Below are 22,295 nucleotides of genomic sequence, written 5' to 3'. Positions count from 1 at the left end.
AGTTCCTTGAGGGCCATCGTGGTATTGGCTTGAGGCAGAATACACACGGCTGTGACTATAACCAAAGATAATTCTCTTGGGAGGTAATACAGTCAGCATTTGATTGTGAGGTGAGATGTTCATTCCTGTCTGTGCGATGTCCTGAGAACCCAGCTGGCTGTATGGACGGGGGCAGTATATCCAGAGAGAGCCATGATTCCATGAAACAGAGTATGTTACAGTCCCTGATGTCTCTCTGGAAGGAGATCCTCGCCCTGAGCTTACTCTACTTTATTGTCCAGAGTCTGAACACGAGAGTAATATACTCGGAAGCGGTAGATGGTGTGCCTGCCTCCTGAGTTGGTCTTGAAGTGGGCGGTGGCATCCTGGAGCAGCATTTGGGATATGCTCAATTGCCCTGGGGGGTGTGAACAAAGGATCCAATTCGGGAAAGTCATATTCCTGGTCATAGTGCTGGTGAGTTACCACCTCTCTGATATCCAAAAGCTTTTTACAGCTGTATGTAATAACACCAAAAAACGTTCTGGGCTAATAGTGTAAGAAATAACACACAAAAAAAACAAAATACTGCAAAGTTGCTTAAGAGTTAGAAGCAGAGCTGCCATGTATGTTGGCCCCATCTTGAATTGTTTGTTTCATATATCTGTTTAATATGGTCTACGGTAAATATATGTAAATATAGGGATTCTAAGGAATTTGTATATGAATGTTTTATTTTGTAAAACATTATATTTTTATATTTTGATTGTCTTTTCGAAAACCAAATAGTACTATATGAGTAGTATATCAGAACACATGGTTGCACATGACATCCTGACTTGCTCTATATACCATTGAGGGTCCCCTCATCCTTACAATAATACTGATACCATAACTTTTAGCCGAACAAAGTTGAATTACTGTTTCGCGGATGCCCCGCCTCACTTTTCTCCACACCCCCAAAAAAGTTAAAATCAGATGCGTTATTTTTTTGCCAATATATGCGGCTCTTTGTGAATAATGCCCTGTCCGCTCTCCCTTGAGGCTTACCCAAGTTGATATCCAAGAGACCAAACGCCTCAGATCACATGCTCAGATCATGTTCAAGCCTCGGATTGGACAGTGAAACACACACTCGCACCTGCAGGTGACGTGCAGATGTTTAATTTTTCATGCCGTCATGTCTGAAGCCAACGCAAATTCCTACTATTTATGTGTCCAGGTTAAATGTAGGACGTCCTTCATTATAAACAAACAGTTGGTTAAATTCATGGTTATTGTATCATTTTCATAAGCGATTAATAGATTAAATAACAATGTAATTTAACCATTTGACTGGCCAGAGATCAAGGCATTCATCAGCAAAGACACAGTGCAAGCTGATAGTATTTTGGACAACCAAATTGAAGTCAAAATGATTGATGAAATCGAAGTGTGTCAGTTGTATGGTGATTTGCGATTCATAACTTACATTTTACCGGTACTACCAGTAGTAGTAGGCCAACAGGTAACAGGCCGACGGAATGCGTTTGAAGTGATGATGCACCACCGAAAACAGCTAGCATGTCGAGCAAAGTACATCGCCAGTGGCACGCACACACTTCGTGCAGATCAGCAGGTGGGGGCTTTTCGTGGCAGCCAGACAAGACAATCGAATGAGGATGCGGTGAACAAAGTTCCTAGGCTCGAATTTAGTCACGCTTGCTCTATATAGATCGATGCTTCTAATTGTGCATGTTATAAATTACATTTTTCTTTTGGATAATGATGAAATGTTATACTCTAAGGCTGGATTTATGTATTTTTTTCCAATGCTATATTAATTTGGCAGATCTAACTTGATTGAACCTCTTTCTAAAAGGCCTAGTCTATGAGAGGCCTAATCATATTTGTATGAATATTTTGTTAACGCCAAGGCTTCAGAGATGCATTCAGGTCACTTATTATTATGGATCAACATTTGAATTTGATTACAATTATTTCTTGTCAATCATTCTTTAATTTGTTAGGCTATGCAATTAAGTAGATTCATGAACTGATAATACATTCATACATATTTTTTTAAATTATTGTTTGAATATGATAGAATAACATCATTGATGTTACTTTGTGTATTAATAATAATCATGAAATCAGTCTGAAATGGAGTATTTTGCCTATTGTTCATGTCCATATAGCCTAGGACAATGTGATAATGTACTGTTATTCCTTATCCACCGAATTAATTTTTTTTTTTTTTTTTTGCTCGTCTCACTTTTCAGAGGGGAAAATCCGGTAAACAGTGAATCAATTTTGTCTGGGTAACTTTTGTTGGGTAAATCACTAACTGACACAAGTACTAATTTTGGAGAAAAGCTACTTTCAATTAAAAAAAAATAATCTGAGTCGATTGAAGTGCCTGCGCATCTGTGGTGGAAGGTGGCAGAGTTACAGCACTGTTTGACAGACAAGGCGATATCCCAAAAATTGTTCCTATCACAAAAACGGCTGTTGGGCCACAAACTACTAAGGCACTCACGAACACAGTAATGTCCTCCGTTTTGCTCTACCACCCCCACAAGTGCCACAGGATTTGTCTGAGGGTAACTCGGTACTGGTTCAAAAAAAATGAATGAAAGTATGGAAATCGTATATATACATATATATTTCCTGAGCTTTCTTATATATCTATTTTTCCATTTATGAACGTGTTATTCAATGCATTTCTATGGCCTATAGCAATAAAGCCCCCCTGGAGGCTTAGACTTTTAGCCATCGTTGAACTTCATTGTTTAATCACCGAGGTTGTTCTCCTTTGAAACTTTATGGAATCTTTACGCGCCCCTGAAACGTGGCTCTGATTTATCCCCTTGCCTCTGACCACACATTTCCAAGCCCCTCTGGTGTAGTGCAACCCTGCACAGTACCACAAAATGTTAAACAAATAAATCCTGTCTCACCTGTGACCCAGACCATGATGAGCATCTCGGTCCAGCTGAATTCGGTGGTCTTGACCCGGTAGATCTGCATGGGGTGGTCAGTGACGGTCACGTTTGGCATGGTGCTGATGCCCTGGAAGCGGTCTGATGCGTTGAACAACAGCAGGCACAGGAAGATGATGAAGGAGGCGGCATGGGCCACAAACTTCATGAAGGGGCTGCGCAGGACATTTCCCAGCTACATAAAATAAAAAGGATCACATTTACACTTCAGTGGGATGCAAAGCGAGAAATCAGTCCATAAGTCAATAGAGTAACTATGCTACAACCACTTAACTTTATGGAAATTATTTTTATAGTGAAATCTGGAACGTTGCAAACAACATCCCTTAAGATATAAAATGTAACACTAACATTCATTTGAGCGTTGCAAGAGACCCTTGCTATACTACTGGCATGTTCGGCGATGTCATTTACAAAATAGCCTACAATACCCTTCGCAATAAATTGGATGTAGTCTATCACAGTTCCAGACGTTTTGTCACCAAAGCCCCATATACTACCCACCACTGCTACCTGTACGCTCTCGTTGGCTGGCCCTCGCTTCATACTCGCCGCCAAACCCACTGGCTCGAGGTAATTTATAAGACCCTGCTAGGTAAAGTCCACCCTTATCTCAGCTCGCTGGTCACCACAGCAGCACCCACCTGTAGCATGCGCTCCAGAAGGTTTATCTCTCTGGTCACCCCCAAATCAATTCTTCCTTTGGCCGCCTCTCCTTCCAGTTCTCTGCTACCAATGACTGGAACCAACTACAAAAATCTCAAACTGGAAATACTTATTTCCCTCACTAGCTTTAAGCACCAGCTGTCAGAGCAGCTCACAGATTACTGCACATGTACATAGCCCATCTATAATTTAGCCCAAACAACTACCTCTCCCCTCTACTGTATTTATTTATTTTGCTCCTTTGCATCCCATTATTTCCCTCTACTTTGCTCATTCTTCCACTGCAAATCTACCATTTTAGTGTTTTACTTGCTATATTGTATTTAATATGCCACCATGGCCTTTTTTTTGTAACTTTATTTTTGCCTTTACTTCCCTTTTCTCACCTCATTTGCTCACATTGTATATAGACTTATTTTTATTATTTATTATTATTTTATTATATATCTTATTTTTCTACTGCATTATTGACTGTATATTTGTTTTACTCCATGTGGAATGCTGTGTTGTTGTATGTGTCGAACTGCTTTGCTTTATCTTGGCCAGGTTGCAATTGTAAAGGAGAACTTGTTCTCAAGTAGCCTACCTGGTTAAATAAAGGTGAAATAAAAAGCAGAGTAAGTGAATATAAACAAATAAACACACTATGCACTCACATTCCTAGACTTACTTACTCAACTCAAAGGTGGCTGTAAGTGTCTTTGTTTTACTTTTAAGAGGAAGAGTTAGGGTACATGGACAAAAGAGGCCCTATACATTACTATTCTATATGTCATTCTATGGGCTAGACACGATACGCTTCATATGCTCTGGTTTGAGTTTAGATAATTGAAGGGAACACAATTGGTGAATTCTGTCCCAACACAGTCTCTGTATTTCAGCCGAGACATACTCCAGTTGTGAGGTTCTGAGTGGCAGGAATGATGGAGGTGGGTGGCCTTTCATGCCATAAATATATCTATACTCGTTTGGCAGATATTACTTTTCACATTGCAAAACAATTAGCAATCAGATTCAATCAATCTAATTGATTTTATAAAGCTCTTTTACATCAGTAGTTGTCACAAAGTGCTATACAGATAAAACCCCAAAGAGCAAGCAATGCAGAAGCACTGTAGCTAGACAAAAAACTCCCCAGATTGCCAGAAACCTAGGAAGCAACCTAGAGAGAAACCAAGCTTTGTGTGTTGGCCAGTCCTCTTCTGGCTATGATGGGTGGAGATAAGAGTATGGCCATTAAAACCAGTTTATTCTTCAACACGTTCAAATGTTCATAGATGACCAGCAGGGTCAAATAATAACCATATTGGTTAAAGAGGGTTGCAACAGTCCAACATCTCAAGAGTAAATGTCAGTTGGTGGCTTTTCATAGCCGAGTATTCAGAAGTCGAGAGAGCAGGTCAGAGAGAGCGAAAGAAAGAGAGATTCGAAACAGCAGGTTTAGGGCAAATCATACGTATTTGTTTGAACTTTGTAGAGTTGTAAATAACTGCGTTCTAATAATTTTGGATAGAAAAAAAGTCTAGGTGGCCTCGTCAGCCCAAGTATGAATATTAACCTAATTTGATCCCATTCACATTTTCTCACAAACAAATAGTCTATAAAAACACAACGTTACCACTTCGTTTACTCTGGCCAGAAGGACAGGGCGCATAGTAGGTTACACTCTGCAGCTTCTGTTGTTAGTAGCCTTCAGTTGATCACACTGAAAAATGGTCTCGTTTCCATGCAATACATTAGGTATATAGGTTTTTGCTTGTGTCTGTTGGGAGTGATGTGTTATCACGCTTGCTAAATAATTACTGGAGGAAAGTGGAGAGCATGCCTTGAGCTTTGAGCACGGCCCACGTGACCTGTATTTTCAGTGAATCTGATTGGTCAAGACATGCAAAGAGCCTGCACCGGCACTCCGATGTGAAGGAGAGACAAATTGCGCATGAGTTGACAAATAAGAGGCAAAACGGTAAAAACAAAACTGCACTTTGCCCCTCTTTAACGTTTTGAAACAATACATTTTATTTTTGTGCAGCCTTGTAAACAACATACTCCATCAACATTGCTCTGACCAAGACTACATCTGAATTCTGACCGTTTCAGGTTGGTAAACGACACTCGGCGGTTTGGTCAGAGGACGTGGTACTCTTACCCGACTGCAGGGAGCGAACCAGTAGCCCATGGCCAGTAGGGGCAGACCAAAAGCCACCGCCACCACCACCAGGCACTTCACAGCGATGGTCTGCTCCCTCAGGCCCGACAGGTTCTCATACCAGATCGTCAGCAGCTGCTGCTGGCAGTTGGGGTGGGCCACAAACTGTAGGGGAGGAGAGAGAGAACCGGAAATAAAATATGTCATGTAAAAGTTAATGCAATGGGCAAGCAGTCTGGGAAGAAAAGAGGCTGAGTGGCAGGCCTGGTTCATCCTCTAGGCTGTCACGCAGTTTAGTCTGGAAAATGAGTACGAAGACCCAGTTCCGAATATATCCTGTAGGCACCAGGGCGAAATCAGGAAAAGGGACTGCTGGAGTGGAGGCACCAGTCATCGGTTGGTCATTTGCATTTTAAGTGGGCCTATAAAGTGTGTTTGTGTGTGTATATGTGTGTGAGTGAGTGTGTGCGAGAGAGAGCTTCTCATATAATCACATTAACAGGCTTGATCAAATCTGGGAGAAATGCATTAGGCTTTCGCCAGTGGCGGCTGGTGTGGGAAGAACTGGGGAGGTGGTGTTCCCTGTAATGGAAGTGTTTAATCAAAACCCACCGAGACATTAACGAAGTGGACAGTTCTCTCTGTGGGTTTCCTTGACACTGTCTGCCAGCCCAGTCAATCCATAACCATTTCAAAATAGTAAACATTTGGTTATTTGCCCTGTAAAGACCAAACACCACAAGATAAGAACATCAACATGTCTCAAGGGGAGGTAAATAGTTTGGGTACACATGTTGATAATAATATGGGAAAAGATAGACACGCAATTCCAATTTAAGAAAAAGATAATGGACGGGAGTGGTGGCCAATTCCAGTTCAAATTCTAATTGTTGGATCGAAATGGAATTGACCCACAAGCTGTTGCTCCCAGGGACTTCGAGAATCACTTGTTCAAGTTCATTTCGAGACACAGACTCGTGAATTCAGGGTCAGTGCGAGGTGCATTACCACCTGTAGTAAGGAACAAGTTCCATCCTCAAGTGTGCAAGGTTAATGAATAAAACACCTCTGTGCATTTGGATTTTTAATGTCATGGTTGTCCTACATCAGCTCTCCCTTTTTCCTAGGAGGCTAGCAAAGATTGAATTGGAAAATATGGCAGATTAATTATGCAGTTGAATGAGGAATCAAGGCGACGCCAGAACGGCTATAAATAAGGAGCAGCGAGTCTATTATTAAAGATTCTTTGGAAAGGGAGAAATGTGTGACATTCATACATTTTTGGGATGAGTAGGATGAGTGTACTGTGAGGGAGGTACTAAAAGCCTGGGACAAGTTGAGAGGTGAAAATGAACTTTGCAGGTACAGGATAAGGACAATCTCACAGAATTGTCTGTAGCGTCTGAACGGTTTGGCCTACAAAACTATTATGACCCCTCTATGGAAAGATGATACTCTCATGAACGTACATGTTGTTGTTTTGCTCTAGGACACCCACAGGCCTCACAAGAATCGTTTGAAGGTCTCCCAGTACCAGTTGAAAAAATTTATGGAATTATATACAGTGCCTTCGGAAAGTATTCAGACCCCTTGACTTTTTGCACATTTTGTTTGGTTACAGCTTTGTTCTAAAAAAAAATTTTTCCCTTCATCAATCTACACACAAAACCCCATAACGACAAAGCAAAAACAAGAGTTTAGAAATGTTTGCTAACAATCGACTCGAGGCGATTCCAGCCTGGAGTCTTCTTAGGTATGACGCTACAAACTTGGCACACCTGTATTTGGGGAGTTTCTCGCATTCTTCTCTGCAGGTCCTCTCAAGCTCTGTCAGGTTGGATGGGGAGCGCCGCTGCACAGCTATTTTCAGGTCTCTCCAGAGATGTTTGATCGGGTTCTAGTCCAGACTCTGGCTGGGGAACTCAAGGTAATTCAGAGATTGTCCCAAAGCCACTCCTGCATTGTCTTGGCTGTGTGCTTAGGGTCGTTGTCCTTTTGGAAGGTGAACCTTCACCCCAGTCTGAGGTCCTGAGAGCTCTGGAGCAGATTTTCATCAAGGATCTATGTACTTTGCTCCGTTTATCTTTGCCTCGATCCTGACTAGTATGCCAATGGGTCTGAAAACTTTCCGATGGTCACTCTATCAACTGGTTCCCCATTGATCTCCGTAGGGGGTAGTTCAGTTTTGTTCCTTCTACAATCAATGTATCTCTTTTGCTTTATTAATGGTTTTATCAAGAAAGTTATCTGTGCACCATGTACTTTAATGTAATATCAACTAGAGGTTGACCGATTAATCGGAATGGCCGATTAATTAGTGCCGATTAATTAGTGCCGATTTCAAGTTTTCATAACAATCGGTAATCTGCATTTTTGCACATTGATTGTGGCCGATTACATTGCACTCCACGAGGAGACTGCATGGCAGGCTGACTACCTGTTACGCGAGTGCAAGTGCAGCCAGGAGCCAATTGTAAGTTGCTAGCTAGCATTAAACTTATCTTATAAAAAACAATCAATCTTAACATAATCACTAGTTAACTACACATGGTTGATGATGTTACTAGTTTATCTTGCTTGTCCTGCTTTAAATATAATCGACGCAGTGCCTGAATCACAGCCTACTTCGCCAAACGGGTGATGTGTCACGTCCTGACCTTAGTTCCTTTTGGTATGTCTCAATTTTAGGTTGGTCAGGGCATGAGTTGGGGTGGGCATTCTATGTTTTGTTCTTGTGTTTATATTTCTATGTGTTTGGCCTGGTATGGTTCCCAATCAGAGGCAGCTGTCGATCGTTGTCTCTGATTGAGAACCATACTTAGGTAGCCTTTTTTCCCACTCTTGCTTGTGGGTGGTTATTTTCCGTTTCAGTGTTTTCACCATACGGGACTGTTTCAATTTTCCTTTATTTGCTTGTTCGTTTGTTTTCGGTGTTCAGTGTAATAAATATGATGAACACTTACCACGCTGCATATTGGTCTGATATTTTCTACTCCTCCTCAGAAGAGGAAGGCGACAACCGTTACATGATGATTTAACAAGCGCATTCGCAAAAAAAGCACTGTCATGGCACCAATGTGTACCTAACGTTAAACATCAATGCCTCTCTTTAAAATCAATACACAAGTATATATTTTTAAACCTGCATATTTAGTTAATATCGCCTGCTAAAATGAATTTCTTTTAACTAGTGAAATTGTGTCACTTCTTTTGCGTTCCGTGCAAACAGAGTCAGGTTATATGCTGCAGCTTGGGCCGCCTGGTTCGTTGCGAATTGTGTGAAGACCATTTCTTCCTAACAAAGACTGTAATTAATATGCCAGAATTGTACATAATCATGACATAACATTGAAGGTTGTGCAATGTAACAGCAATATTTAGACTTAGGGATGCCACCCATTAGATAAAATACGGAATGGTTCCGTATTTCACTGAAAGAATAAACATTTTGTTTTCGAAATGATAGTTTCTGGATTTGACCATATTAATGACCTAAGGCTCGTATTTCTGTGTTATATTATAATTAAGTCTATGATTTGATAGAGCAGTCTGACTGTGCGGTGGTAGGCAGCAGTAGATACGTAAGCATTCATTCAAACAGCACTTTTGTGCATTTGCCAGCAGATCTTCGCTATGTTTCAAGCATTGAGCTGTTTATGACTTCAAGCCTATCAACTCCCGAGATTAGGCTGGTGTAACTGATGTGAAATGGCTAGCTAGTTAGCGGGGTGCGTGCTAACAGAGTTTCAATTGGTGACGTCACTCGCTCTGAGAACTTGAAGTAGTTGTTCCCCTTGCTCTGCAAGGGCCGCGGCTTTTGAGGAGCGATGGGTAACGATGCTTCGAGGGTGGCTGTTGTCGATGTGTCCCTGGTTTGAGCCCAGGTAAGGGCGAGGAGAGGGACGGAAGCTATACTGTTGCACTGGCAATACTATAGTGCCTATAGAACATCCAATAGTCAAAGGTATATGAAATACAAATGGTATAGAGAGAAATAGTCCTATAATTCCTATAATAACTACAACCTAAAACTCCTTACCTGAGAATATTGAAGACTTATGTTAAAAGGAACCACCAGCTTTCATATGTTCTAATTAAGGAACTTAAACGTTAGCTTTTTTACATGGCTCATATTGCACTTTTACTTTCTCCTCCAACACTTTGTTTTTACATTATTTAAACCAAATTTAACATGTTTCATTATTTATTTGAGACTAAATTGATTTTATTGATGTATTATTTAAGTTAAAATAAGTGTTCATTCAGTATTGTTGTAATTGTCATTATTCCAAATATATTTATAAAAATCGTCCGATTAATCGGTATCGGCTTTTTTTGGTCCTCCAATAACTGGTATCGGCGTTGAAAAATCATAATCGGTCGACCTCTAATCTCAACTAACTGTAATCAATGTCATTTGGTTGTGCTATTAGATCAAGCACAGTGACAACACATTAAGCTGTTGTATAAATACATGAAATATCTGATATTGTATTCCTATTTGAACTTTGGTGTGCTTTTAAAATGGTTGAAAGTGCAGCGATAACACATTTAGGTGACAATCTAAATAAAAAAATCTGACATTGATTTTCCATTGGAATTTGGTTGTGCTTTTAAAATGGTTGAAAGTTTAGTGATAACACATTGGGATTTCAACTAACTTTTAGCTGTCTTTTTTGAGTGGTTGAAAATAGGTTGGAATCTCATAGATTGATCAATCTTTCCAAATATGACCCAATACTCCACATTGAAATGAAATGGTGTGCACAGAGGGAAGGATCCAAACATCCTCTTTAATACATTATATACCATTCATTTCTATTGGCCTCAAAACTATCTGAAACAACCAAAACAACAAACAAATGCATCCAACAAATGTATAGTCACAAGCTTGATGTGGTCATTGCATCCTATGAATATGGGACCAAATATTTAATGTTTTACTACTTTAACACACATACAGTATAAGTGAATTTGTACCAATACTTTTGGTCCCCTAAAAAGGGGGAGATTATGTACAAAAAATGCTGTAATTTCTAAACAATTCACCCAATATATGAAAATACCCTCTAACTAAAGCTGACAGTCTGCACTTTAACCTCATAGTTATTGTACCATTTCACGTATCCCAATACTTTTGAGGCTCACTGTGCATGTACATTCAATATCTTGACTGTGCTTTGGTTGGAATTATGCTGTGTGACATCTAGGCACTCTGAACAGGAAGATTATGTTTAGTTATTAGTTGACCCCTGAACGTGGAGGTACAGCATAGGGATTTCTAGTATCAGATATTGTAGTTCTGGCAAAAAACAAAAGCACCCAGCATCGGAGCAATGCAAATTGCTAACTGTTGCAAAAAGTGTAGAGACAAAATGTGGATGAAAAATGGATGGATGCTGCATATGAAATAGATAATGTTACAAAAGTTGCCCTGTTGAGTTGGAAGGCATGCTCGTTTTTTTTTTTTTTGTTGCTCGGGTGAAAGTTTACGAGGTAATATTTTAGGCAGGTCCGGTGGAGGGGTGTAGAAAGGACAGAAGGGCCAGAGATGCAGATCTGGTACACAGGCAAGAAACAATGGAATCCTTTGGATGTAACGTGGTGTGTCTTGGTAATGTTTTGACTGAACTACTGTATATTCTACAAATAACTTACAAGATAGAGATTAGAGAGCAAAGTCAACTGCTTGCAAGGTCTTAGAATAGATAAAGGAAACGGTTAGCTACTTACCTTTTTCACCTCGTACTTGATGGCCAGTTTGACCCTGCTCAGGAGAGAGCGAAGGCCCTTCCCCGCCTCCTTCTCAGCAGTAACATCTCCATTCAAAATGGCTTCCACTTCCTCCGTGTCCCGACAGAGGTCAAGCACTCCCACTACAAAGTCCTTACACTGCATAGACAGCTTGCGATAGTCATTCTGGACAGAGGGAGAGAAAACACAGGTTAGAGCCACGTCAGCTGCTGTAGACAGGGAAATGCAAGCTCGTCTGCATAGATCTAATTTACAAAAGTAATATGTGACACGAGCATAATATAAACTTAGTTGTATTTTGTTTAGCAACCATACTGTTATAGAAGCTACATCAGTGAGAAAACAACTCAAATTCTTAGAAAACCCTTTTAGCATTTCTGAGTAACTGAGCACTACTTGGCTGGACAAAAAGAGCCATATGCCTACAGTAGTGGTGACCCTAAGAGAATATCTGTGTGCAATGATCTTGGCAGTGTTATATATATATATGCACATTTCATAAAATGTTATTATTACTCAAGTATGAAAATCGGAAATACATTTACATCTTAATACTGTGCACTGTACAAGGGGGAGGTCAGGTCATGGCCGCAGGAAGATGTTTTGGGGCGGTGCTAAGGAGTATTTTTCTCTGCTCTGCTAACAAGTACATTTCTCCGCTCATACAGGAGTAATAAAGGCCTAGTTCGCAAACATTGTTGAATATTAAAATGTTATATATATATATATAGGGACTTTTTCTTCTAAATTTGATTTATCAGAGTGACCCCCAAAACACAGTGACCCCCAACATTCTTAAATGGAAGAAGTTTGGAACCACCAAGACTCTTCCTGGAGCTCGCTGTCCAGCCAAACTGAGCAATCGTGGGAGAAGGGCCTTGGTCAGGGAGGTGACCAAGAACCCGATGGACACTGACAGAGCTCCTGTGTGGAGATGGAAGAACCTTGTAGAAGGACAACTATCTCCGCAGCACTCCACCCTATCAGCCCTTTATGGTAGTGGCCAGACGGAAGCCATTCTTCAGAAAAAAGGCATATGACAGCCCACTTGGAGTTTGCCAAAAGGCACCTAAAGACTATCAAACCATGAGAAATAAGATTCTCTGGTCTGATGAAATGCTTGGCCTGAATGCCAAGCATCACATCTGAAGGAAACCTGGCACCATCCCTACGGTGAAGCATGGTAGTGGCAGCATCATGCTGTGGGGATGTTTATCAGTGGCAGGGACTGGGAGATTGGTCGGGCTCAAGGGAAAGATGAACGGAGCAAAGTACAGAGAGATCCTTGAATGACAACCGGCTCCAGAGCTCTCAGGACCTGGCTGGGGCGAAGGTTCACCTTCCAACAGGACAATGACCCTAAGCACACAGCCAAGACAATGAAGGAGTGGCTTCGGGACACGTCTTTGAATGTCCTTGAGTGACCCAGCCAGAGCCCAGACGTGAACCCTATCGAACATCTCTGGATAAACCTGAAAAAAGCTGTGCAGCGACGCTCCCCATCCAACCTGACAGAGCTTGAGAGGATCTCTGGAGAAGAATGGGAGGAACTCCCCAAATCGAGGCTGTAATCTCTGCCAAAGGTGCCTCAACAAAGTACTGAGTAAAGGGTCTGAATACGTAAGTAAATGTGATATTTCAGTTTCTATTTTACTTGTTATTTGAAAAAATGTCTAAGATTTGTCATTATTTATTTAATCAATGTTAGAATATAGCTGTAACGAAAGTCAAGGGATCTGAATACTTTCTGAAGGCACGGTACATTTTACAGACACACTATATTTTGCATTAGTTTTCATATTGTTTTTAGTCCCACCCTTCAGCTCCACTCAACCTCTCCCACCTATCGATGAACAACATCCAGTTTTCATATCTATTTTTCACCTGTGCTGTTTTACAAAAGTTCTGAACCTTTCTATTCTCATAGTTTCTACAGTTGTTTTTGCCAAAAGTATGAATATATTATTGATCGATTAACTATGACTTTTCAAATCACCCAGCAGTACTATTTGCAGAGTTAGCTCCAGGTAAATGTTGCAATTATTCAGCCATTCCTGAACCTGCGACCAAAAACAAGCTACATATGGACAATACTGTAACAAAACAAATTATCTGATGATTCTGCCTCTTCACAGCAAAATCTGCAGAGCTGGGATGGTTGTATGCCCCATGTATATAACATTCTATTGGTTGCAATAATATTGTAGTTTTGAATGTACAGTCATTTTGTGTATCTGTTCATAAACCATGTGTCACGGAAGTGGTACATCAAAAATAACTTCCCAAATATTTTACAATCTATATGGCACAGCTGTCAATTTTTTTGGTCCTTAAATGAAACTGGTATACTTTTCTATTTATCACAATTTTCTTTAACCAATTTTGTTCTTTAATGCCGACAGACAAGTTCCTTACTTTTCCCCCCTTCCATTTTTGCGGTAATGCTGCAATTAGTTGTAATTTTGGGTAGAGCAGACAATACCATATATTTTTGCTAGCTGCATGTGTGACATAACTCCACCAGTCTGATTTATTATATCATTTACAAAGATTAGAACTTTTTCTATTGTAAAAATAACGTGTTTTTTAAATAAATCAATTAGTATATTTCAGTTTAACCATAATATTTGATGTATTATTTGTTCTGTCTTTTATGGAGGATTAAACTGACATTTAAACCAACCTTCTATGGCGTGTTTTAAAAATAGCTATATTTTGGAATAAAGGGAAAAGGCCATTCTTGAACATGGGGTGAGACATTCTTACTAATCTGCTTCAGAACCAGTTCGGATTTAAGTAGAACTTTTGTATGACTGAAACCTTTAGTGAGAGGTCTAATGCTTTTAATATTTAATAATTTCCCCCCTCCGAATTCATATTCATTATATAAATATGCCCATTTCATTTTGTTTGGCTTGCCATTCCATATACAATAGAATATATTTTGCTCATAAAATTAAAATAAAAACAAGTTGCTAGGTGTAGGCAAGGCCATAAGCAAATAGGTCAACTGGGATAGGACTAAAGAGTTAACCCAAGTGATTTTTTTCACAAATAGACAGGTAATTTCCTTTCCATGGTAGCAAGATCTTATCTATTTTTCCTATCTTTCTATTCAAATTTATTGTAGTGAGAATATTTATTTATTTCAGGATATGAATATTGAGTATGTCCACATCACTGTCAGACCATTTAATTAATAAACTACACGGTAATGTAAAAGTTTTATTTTGTGTGATCCAATACCTAATATAGTAGTACCCTTATCATACTTTGGTTGTAATCATGAGAGGTTAGAAAAAGTATCTAGATCCTCTATCAAAATTGTGGATACATTTTTTTATCACAGTACAACGACACCTTTGTTTTCAAGCCCTGGATTTCTAGCCACTTGATATTATTGTTGGATCTGATTTTAATAACTAACATTTCGATGGCTATAAGAAATAGATATGCCGATAGAGGACAACCTTGTTTTACTCCTCTTCACAGTTTAATAGTTTCTGAAAAGTAGCCATTATTTACTATTTTACACCTCGGGTAACTATACATAACTTCAATCCATTGTATAAGTGATTCTCCAAAATTAAATATTCCAGGCATTTTTTATAAATCCCAATCGTAATTTATCAAAAACCTTTTCAAAGTCAGCTATGAATACCAGGTCTGGTTTCCCAGAATTTTCATAGTGTTCTATTGTTTCCAGTACTTGCCTTATATTATCTCCAATGTATCGTCAATGTAAAAAAAAAATAGGATTAGGATTAGGATTAATAATATCTGACAATACCGTTTAAATTCTAAACCCTACGCATTTTGCTAGAATGTTTGCATCACAACACTGAAGTGTAAGGGGCCTCCAATTTTTTTAACGAACTGGATCTTTATATTTACCATTTCAGTCCTGTTTCAGAAATAATTAAAATCAGACCTTCACCTGTTTTATAGGAGTGGTTAAAACATGCTAATAACGGTCCTCTGAGTATGTAAAAAAAGGTTTTGTATATATTTCTTAACAAAACTATTTGTTTTCTCAGCTGTGTGGTCTTGGTTGTTCTTCGAGGAAATGTAGCATAGATAACTGCAGTGTTTGTCCTGTCTGATATCTGTCTACCTCATCCTACCATACTTCGCTTGGTCTGTGCAATGCTCGATGTAGTTCTGTCCTTAAGCTGTTCTGGTCTATTAATGTTCTGTATAATGTCATTTTTTATGTTTTCTGTTGACCCCAGGAAGAGTAACTTTTGCAACAGCTAACGGGGATCCCAATAACATACCAAAATACCAATTAACGTGAGTCGTGTGGCAGTTCCCAAAATTTGGTGGTTTTAAACCTAACGTAACTAACAAGTTATGTTTTGTGTAAGAAAGTATGATCTATTGTGGTGCATGAACTGGCCATACACATTAGCTAATGTTACAATCTTATGTTGACTAAGGTTACTTTGCTAACTAAAGTTAATTGCCTATCATAGCAGCCAAGGACCAATTTATTTGTGCATAGTTGTTTGTGCTCCGATTACACGCAAGTGTCTAGATCAGCAGTTTACACACGACTTCAGCCTTATGTGAAAAACCTTACTTGGCAAATATAGCTAGCTTTTTAGCTAGCTTTCCTTGTTAGCTACATAACGCTAGCTAGTTAGCTAGCTAATCAAAATATTTGTTTGCATTTATTGATTAACCTCAGCTTGAATGCCAACATATAGCTAGCTATATACAGTATCCTAGGTTTGTTCCATATACTTATTATGACCGGCAGTGGTAGCATGGTGCAAGCAACTGTGTTGAGCAACCAATCTGGTGTTAGAACTCTGAGTTTCGGCTAAAAATTGATGTTAGCATTGTCAGAAATGCTACAAAAAGGTAGAACATTGTTGGTTCTTAACAGACAGAAATTAGCACTGAGGGCGATAAATTAAACATTTAATAAAAACTGTTGCGCCGACAAAACTTAATCAGACATTATTTTAAAGTCCTATAGTCACTTTATGGATGTTATAGTCTCGTTTTAATCTGACGTTTAGAAATTGAGCTGGGTATGAAATACTCAAAAAAATAAATTGCTAACAACCCTGTTAAAAAATCTGGCATGTGGTTCTCGGTAACAGCCGAACAGCTCACACAAGAGGCAGCGATTGTGATGTGTACCTCCAATCAAGTTGATTTGCTAATTTTCATCGAGATTGGTATTATATTGGCTTAGATATGGTGATAGGGAGATTTGAATTGAACACTGAGCTTCATTCAATCCCTATAATATTATAGTACTATCATCCTATAATAGACGCAGCTAATAACCAATACTCCCGAGACGCCACTTTTATTAGTTCAACAAAGTGCAGTAATTATGGAAATTAAAATAATATTATCTTTGAAAAAATCTATCACATTGTTGTTTCAACCTTGCTCTAAGAACACAATTAAAGATGCATCCCTGTAGGCAGGGATTAAGAGAAAGTGACTTGTAGCGGTATAGATAATAATAATAATATACAACAATAATAATAATAGTAAACAGTATAGCAACAGCATAAGTGGTAGGTGGGTGTTTGCATGGTGGTGAGAGTGTGTATGTGAGTGTGCGTGTAATAGTGTCAGTGTAGACATGATAGGCAGATCATGTTGTATGTATAGTGTATGTGGACACCCCTTCAAATTACTGGAATAGTATGCCACCTTTCCAACAAGTCAGTTCGTCGAATGTCTGTCCTGCTAGAGCTGCGCCAGTCAACTGTAAGTGCTGTTATTTTGAAGTGGAAATGTCTAGGAGCAACAACGGCTCAGTCGCGAAGTGGTAGGCCACAGAAGCTCACAGAACGGGACCGCCGAGTGCTAAAGCACGTAACGCGTAAAAATCGTCTGTCCTTAGTTGCAACACTTACTACCGACTTCCAAACTACCGCTGGAAGCAACGTCAGCACAATAACTTTTCATTGTGAGCTTCATGAAATGGGTTTCCATGGCCGAGCAGCCGCACACAAGCCTAAGATCACCATTCACAATGCCAAGCATCGGCTGGAGTGGTGTAAAGCTCACCGCCATTGGACTCTGGAGCAGTGGAAACGCATTCTCTGGAATGATGAATCACGCTTCACCATCTGGCAGTCCGACGGACGAATCTGGGTTTGGCAGAGGCCAGGAGAATGCTACCTGCCCAAATGAATTGTGCCAACTATAATAGTCTGGGGCTGTTTTTCATGGTTCGGGCTAGGTGCCTTAGTTGCAGTGAAGGGAAATCTTAACGCTACAGCATACAATGACATTCTACACGATTCTGTGCTTTCAACTTTGCGGCAAGAGTTCGGGGAAGGCCCTTTCCTGTTTCAACATGACAATACCCCCGTATACAAAGCGAGGTTCATACAAAAATGGTTTGTCGAGATTGGTGTGGAAGAACTTGACTGGCCTGCACAGAGCCCAGACATCAACCACCTTTGGGTTGAATTGGAACGCGGACTGCGAGACAGGCCTAATCGCCCAACATCAGTGCCCCTAATGCTCGTGGCTGAATGGAAGCAAGTCCCTGCAGCAATGTTCCAACAGTTTGTGGAAAACCTTCAAAAAGAGTGGAGGCTGTTATAGCAGCAAAGGGGGTGCCAGCTCCATATTAATGCCCATGATTTTGGAATTAGATGTTTGACGAGTAGGTGTCCAAATAGTTTTGGTCTTGTAGTGTATATAGTACATGTAAACAGGGCTGACAAGTGACTGGTAGCAGAAATATATAAATACTTATGATAATATACTAATGATAATACATACATGCAAACAGGAGTAATAGTGACCAGTAGCAGGATAAATATATAGATACTAATGGCAATCAATGAACAGCAGCATCATGGTAGTAATATATCAAATCAATAATAATTTTACAACTCAAATGTGCTGGTGGATAAAAGTCCTGTATTTATGGAAAATATGTTTGAAAATGGTATTTTGTTTTTAAATGATATTGTAAATTGGAATGGTAGATGTCTTTCATGAATTGTGTGGGAAGGTTTGCTCAATCCAAGATTACAACCAATTGACTACAGCATTACCCCAAAAATGGAAGAAGCAGGTGGCAGAGGGAGGAGGTAGGGAACTGGTCTGTTTGTCCAATATAAAGGATCACAACTGGCGGAGGTAGGGAACTGGTCTGTCTGTCCAATATAAAGGATCACAACTGGCGGAGGTAGGGAACTGGTCTGTCTGTCCAATATAAAGGATCACAACTGGAGGAGGCAGGTGGCAGTGGGAGGAGGTAGGGAACTGGTCTGTCTCTCCAATATAAAGGATCACAACTGGAGGAGGCAGGTGGCAGCGGGAGGAGGTAGGGAACTGGTCTGTCTCTCCAATATAAAGGATCACAACTGGAGGAGGCAGGTGGCAGCGGGAGGAGGTAGGGAACTGGTCTGTCTCTCCAATATAAAGGATCACAACTGGAGGAGGCAGGTGGCAGCGGGAGGAGGTAGGGAACTGGTCTCTCTCCAATATAAAGGATCACAACTGGAGGAGGCAGGTGGCAGCGGGAGGAGGTAGGGAACTGGTCTGTCTTCCCAATATAAAGGATCACAACTGGCGGAGGATTAAAAATAGCATAAATAGGAAAGTATACCAGTTTAATTTGAGGACCAATCTGGGATTGCAGATTGCTGGGAAGAGATTTCTGATGTATCATTTTCATGCTACAGGGTGTATTGATAAGAGTTGATAAATAAAACGACACAAGATTCAAGACTTAAATTATTATATAAAATTCTTGCCACCTATTGTTTTCTGAATATTTGGGTCATACAATCATCGCAGCTCTTCAGATTATGGTGTGAGGATACACAGTCTCAAGTTCAGGAATGGCTGAAAAAGCATAACATTAATCTAAAATTGACCCTAGAAATAGCATTGTTGGGCGATCTGGAGAGACATGGTCGGTCACTCTTAGTAAAAGTATTAATCTTCAACTCGCAATCTGTGGATTTGATTAGATTGGAGACAAGTGGGAGTGGACTTGCTGGGCTGGGGATAGAACGACGATAGAATGACAGGTCCCAGTTTTTGACCTTGTGAGAGATCTGTCAACGTGCTCTTGCGCAGGGCGTGGACCCTGGTTGCTTCTGTGGGTTGCTCTGGATGGGTATCGGTTAGATGTCTGAATCTAATGTAAATGTTAAGCGGCTTCACTGCAAGTAGATTGTATGTTTTAATATTCAATAATAAACATTTTAAAAATAATTTTAGCAGCAGCGTAGGTGTGAGGGGGAGCAGTAGTTGTTAGCCATTTAACAGTATTATGGCCAAGGGATAGAAGCAGTTTAAGAGTCTGTTGGTCTAAGCCTCGAAGCACCGGTACTACCTGCCGGATAGGAGCATGGAGAACAGTCCAAATGTGATTGTTTGCTGAGAGCATTTATTCTTGATTTAATTTCCATGGAACAACTCGACGTTCAGAGTGTATTTTGTTCTGCCACTTTGTTCATGTCTAATGCTTTATTCTTTCTAATTGTGATCGATTGTCGTAATCCATCTGTCCAAAGACAGAATAGAATGGGAGACAATTTGAATACAGTTTTAGGCAAGTCCGATTCCTACATTTCCAGTTACTTATACCTGAACATTGTGATCCAACTGTAAAGTGAAGCATTGCACCATGTGGTAAGAGGCAGGGAACCATTTACTGCGCTTGATTCAATAGAACATGTTCTGATATGATCTCTCACAGAGAGAGGCAAAATGACAATTCAGAGAACAGATGGAAGGAAACCGGTTTCTGAGCAAAAAGATAACAAGCCCTGTATGAGGCCGGATATTGAGCTATGTAACGTGTGAAAACCTAGGACTATATGTATTGTCTATTTTTAGTTTAATCCTGGGTTGAATTTGAACAATAGCTGTTGATGACTTCACAAATCCCATACAGGCCTAAATAGCATCATTGATGATATACAGTATGGTTACATTTCATTTGCTCTGTTAAGCCTACACTTTGAAATGACTTTGATAACACCAGTGAATCTACTGAATTGAGATTTTTCAACAATCATCCTCACGATAGCACATTGGTAACAGTTGGTGACAGATATCAAAACTAAGCAGGACCGGGCTTGCCAAAGGGTATCTATAGGTAGATCAACTTTCCAGTAGGAGGTGTTGTCCAGCCTATAGTTTTTTTCTTACAGTGGACATTACATTGAAGATCTGACATTGTTTCAAAGGTAGAAATTCAACATATTTTATGCAAGGTTTGTCAATGTTGACAATTGGTTACCATGATGACAGTCATGTGGTTGTAATTTCCCTCTCAAAACAATCCCATGTAGATTCCACGTCACAATACATTGACAAATTATGTTGAAACAACAGTGATTTAACCAGTTTGTGCCCAGTGGGGAGTGGCAAGGAGTGGAATGTTAGCTAAAAAGACTGGTATCCAGACTACAAACAAGCATCCTTTCCTAAAATGTTCTCATTTAAAACAAATTCAGTGTAGCTTGTTGCATCATACAAGCTCAAAATGGTTGTTAATGTTTCATATGTTTAACAGCATGGGACACCTTAGCAAATTTGGATAAAAAGCTTTTGTGGCAATGTGGTTCAGTGAACTCATTTTTACAAGCCATACAAAAAAATCCTCAGTTCTTAAGAGGACATGTTAGTTCCCCCCCCCCCCTATCTCCAATTAACTGCTCTTGTAATTCAAGTCTATTTCAGAATGTTTATCTGCAATGTCAATGAATTGATGTAATTAAACATATTTACCAGGGAGAAGCAATTGTGCTGCATGGTCTCTTTTTTATGGCTCTTTTTATCCTGGTGGTGGCAGCAGCATAACACACATACACACACAGGTTGAAGATTCATTACATGACAACATCGGTGTTAAATGAAAACATGAGGCAGAAATTAAAGGAGCAGTTAAGCAGCATCAACACATTGCTATTGTACAAGACTTTACCTGATAACAATCATCAATCTTGTAGGTACTAGGGCTGGGAGATATACCGTATTTCACTATATACCGGTATTTATGCACGGACCGGTTTGGGTTTTTACTTTACCTTCTATAACGGTATTTTAATGTTTGGTTTGTTAAATGTGATACGCCGTGTGAAACGCCCATTTTTATAGTTTACTCCGCTACTTGAGTCATCCCTCTCCGCTCTCTCTCTCCAAGCGGATTTCCACAGACCTTGTCCCAACCCCTGTCACTCAAGGAGCGCATTTGTTTTTGCTTGACTACGAGACACTTTCATTCAGTCTGCATAGTCAACGACATTGTTTCCATTTTGATCTTAATATACATCCACAAGCGTTCTATAATTACAATATTAGTTTGTGTTTCTTACATCTGCAAACAATTGAGTTTGTATTTTCTTAGCAATTTAAGCGAAATCGTTTTAGCCACTAATGCTAATCACTAGTTCGCGAAGCATGAATAAATTGGCGATATGAATAAAGATTTAATGTAGCCAAAGATTATAGGGTCCCCTAGGAAACCCTGAACATTCCTTTTTGTTCCCACCCTGACACAATAACTCATCCATGGCATTTTCATTCATTGTAATGTCAAACACTATTCAAAGTGCCCACTATTATTTATATTCCAATTATAGAATTATTAATAAACATTCTATTTCCATGATTCCAAAAGTTCACCCAAGGGTTTTGATCTAAATCACAATTGCAACATTTGGTTAAAAATAAGGCCTAGTATTTTGGCCCATATCATGGCAGTGTGGAAATTATCTCAAATGAGTGCAGGAAATGCAGAAATTGATGGAAATGTAGGA

The 22,295-nt window shown here is 39.7% G+C and overlaps 1 protein-coding gene across 2 annotated transcripts in view; it reads right to left on the bottom strand.

Moving 5' to 3' along the window:
- LOC135546013 (short transient receptor potential channel 3-like) overlaps nt 1-22,295 on the bottom strand; it is an 82,032-nt gene that overhangs the window by 58,151 nt on the left and 1,586 nt on the right. For both annotated transcript variants that reach the window (XM_064974068.1, XM_064974069.1), the window contains exons 2-5: nt 21,265-21,315; nt 11,506-11,691; nt 5,773-5,937; nt 2,919-3,135 (exon numbers count right to left, since the gene is read on the bottom strand). In XM_064974068.1, the coding sequence (XP_064830140.1) occupies nt 2,919-3,135; nt 5,773-5,937; nt 11,506-11,691; nt 21,265-21,315 (619 nt within the window). The remainder of the gene's footprint in view (nt 1-2,918; nt 3,136-5,772; nt 5,938-11,505; nt 11,692-21,264; nt 21,316-22,295) is intronic.

The sequence above is a fragment of the Oncorhynchus masou genome, chromosome 9 (genome assembly GCF_036934945.1).
Source record: "Oncorhynchus masou masou isolate Uvic2021 chromosome 9, UVic_Omas_1.1, whole genome shotgun sequence".
Lineage (NCBI taxonomy): Eukaryota > Metazoa > Chordata > Actinopteri > Salmoniformes > Salmonidae > Oncorhynchus > Oncorhynchus masou.
Note: the sequence above shows the minus strand (reverse complement) of the source record. Positions and strands in the feature narration are given on the sequence as shown.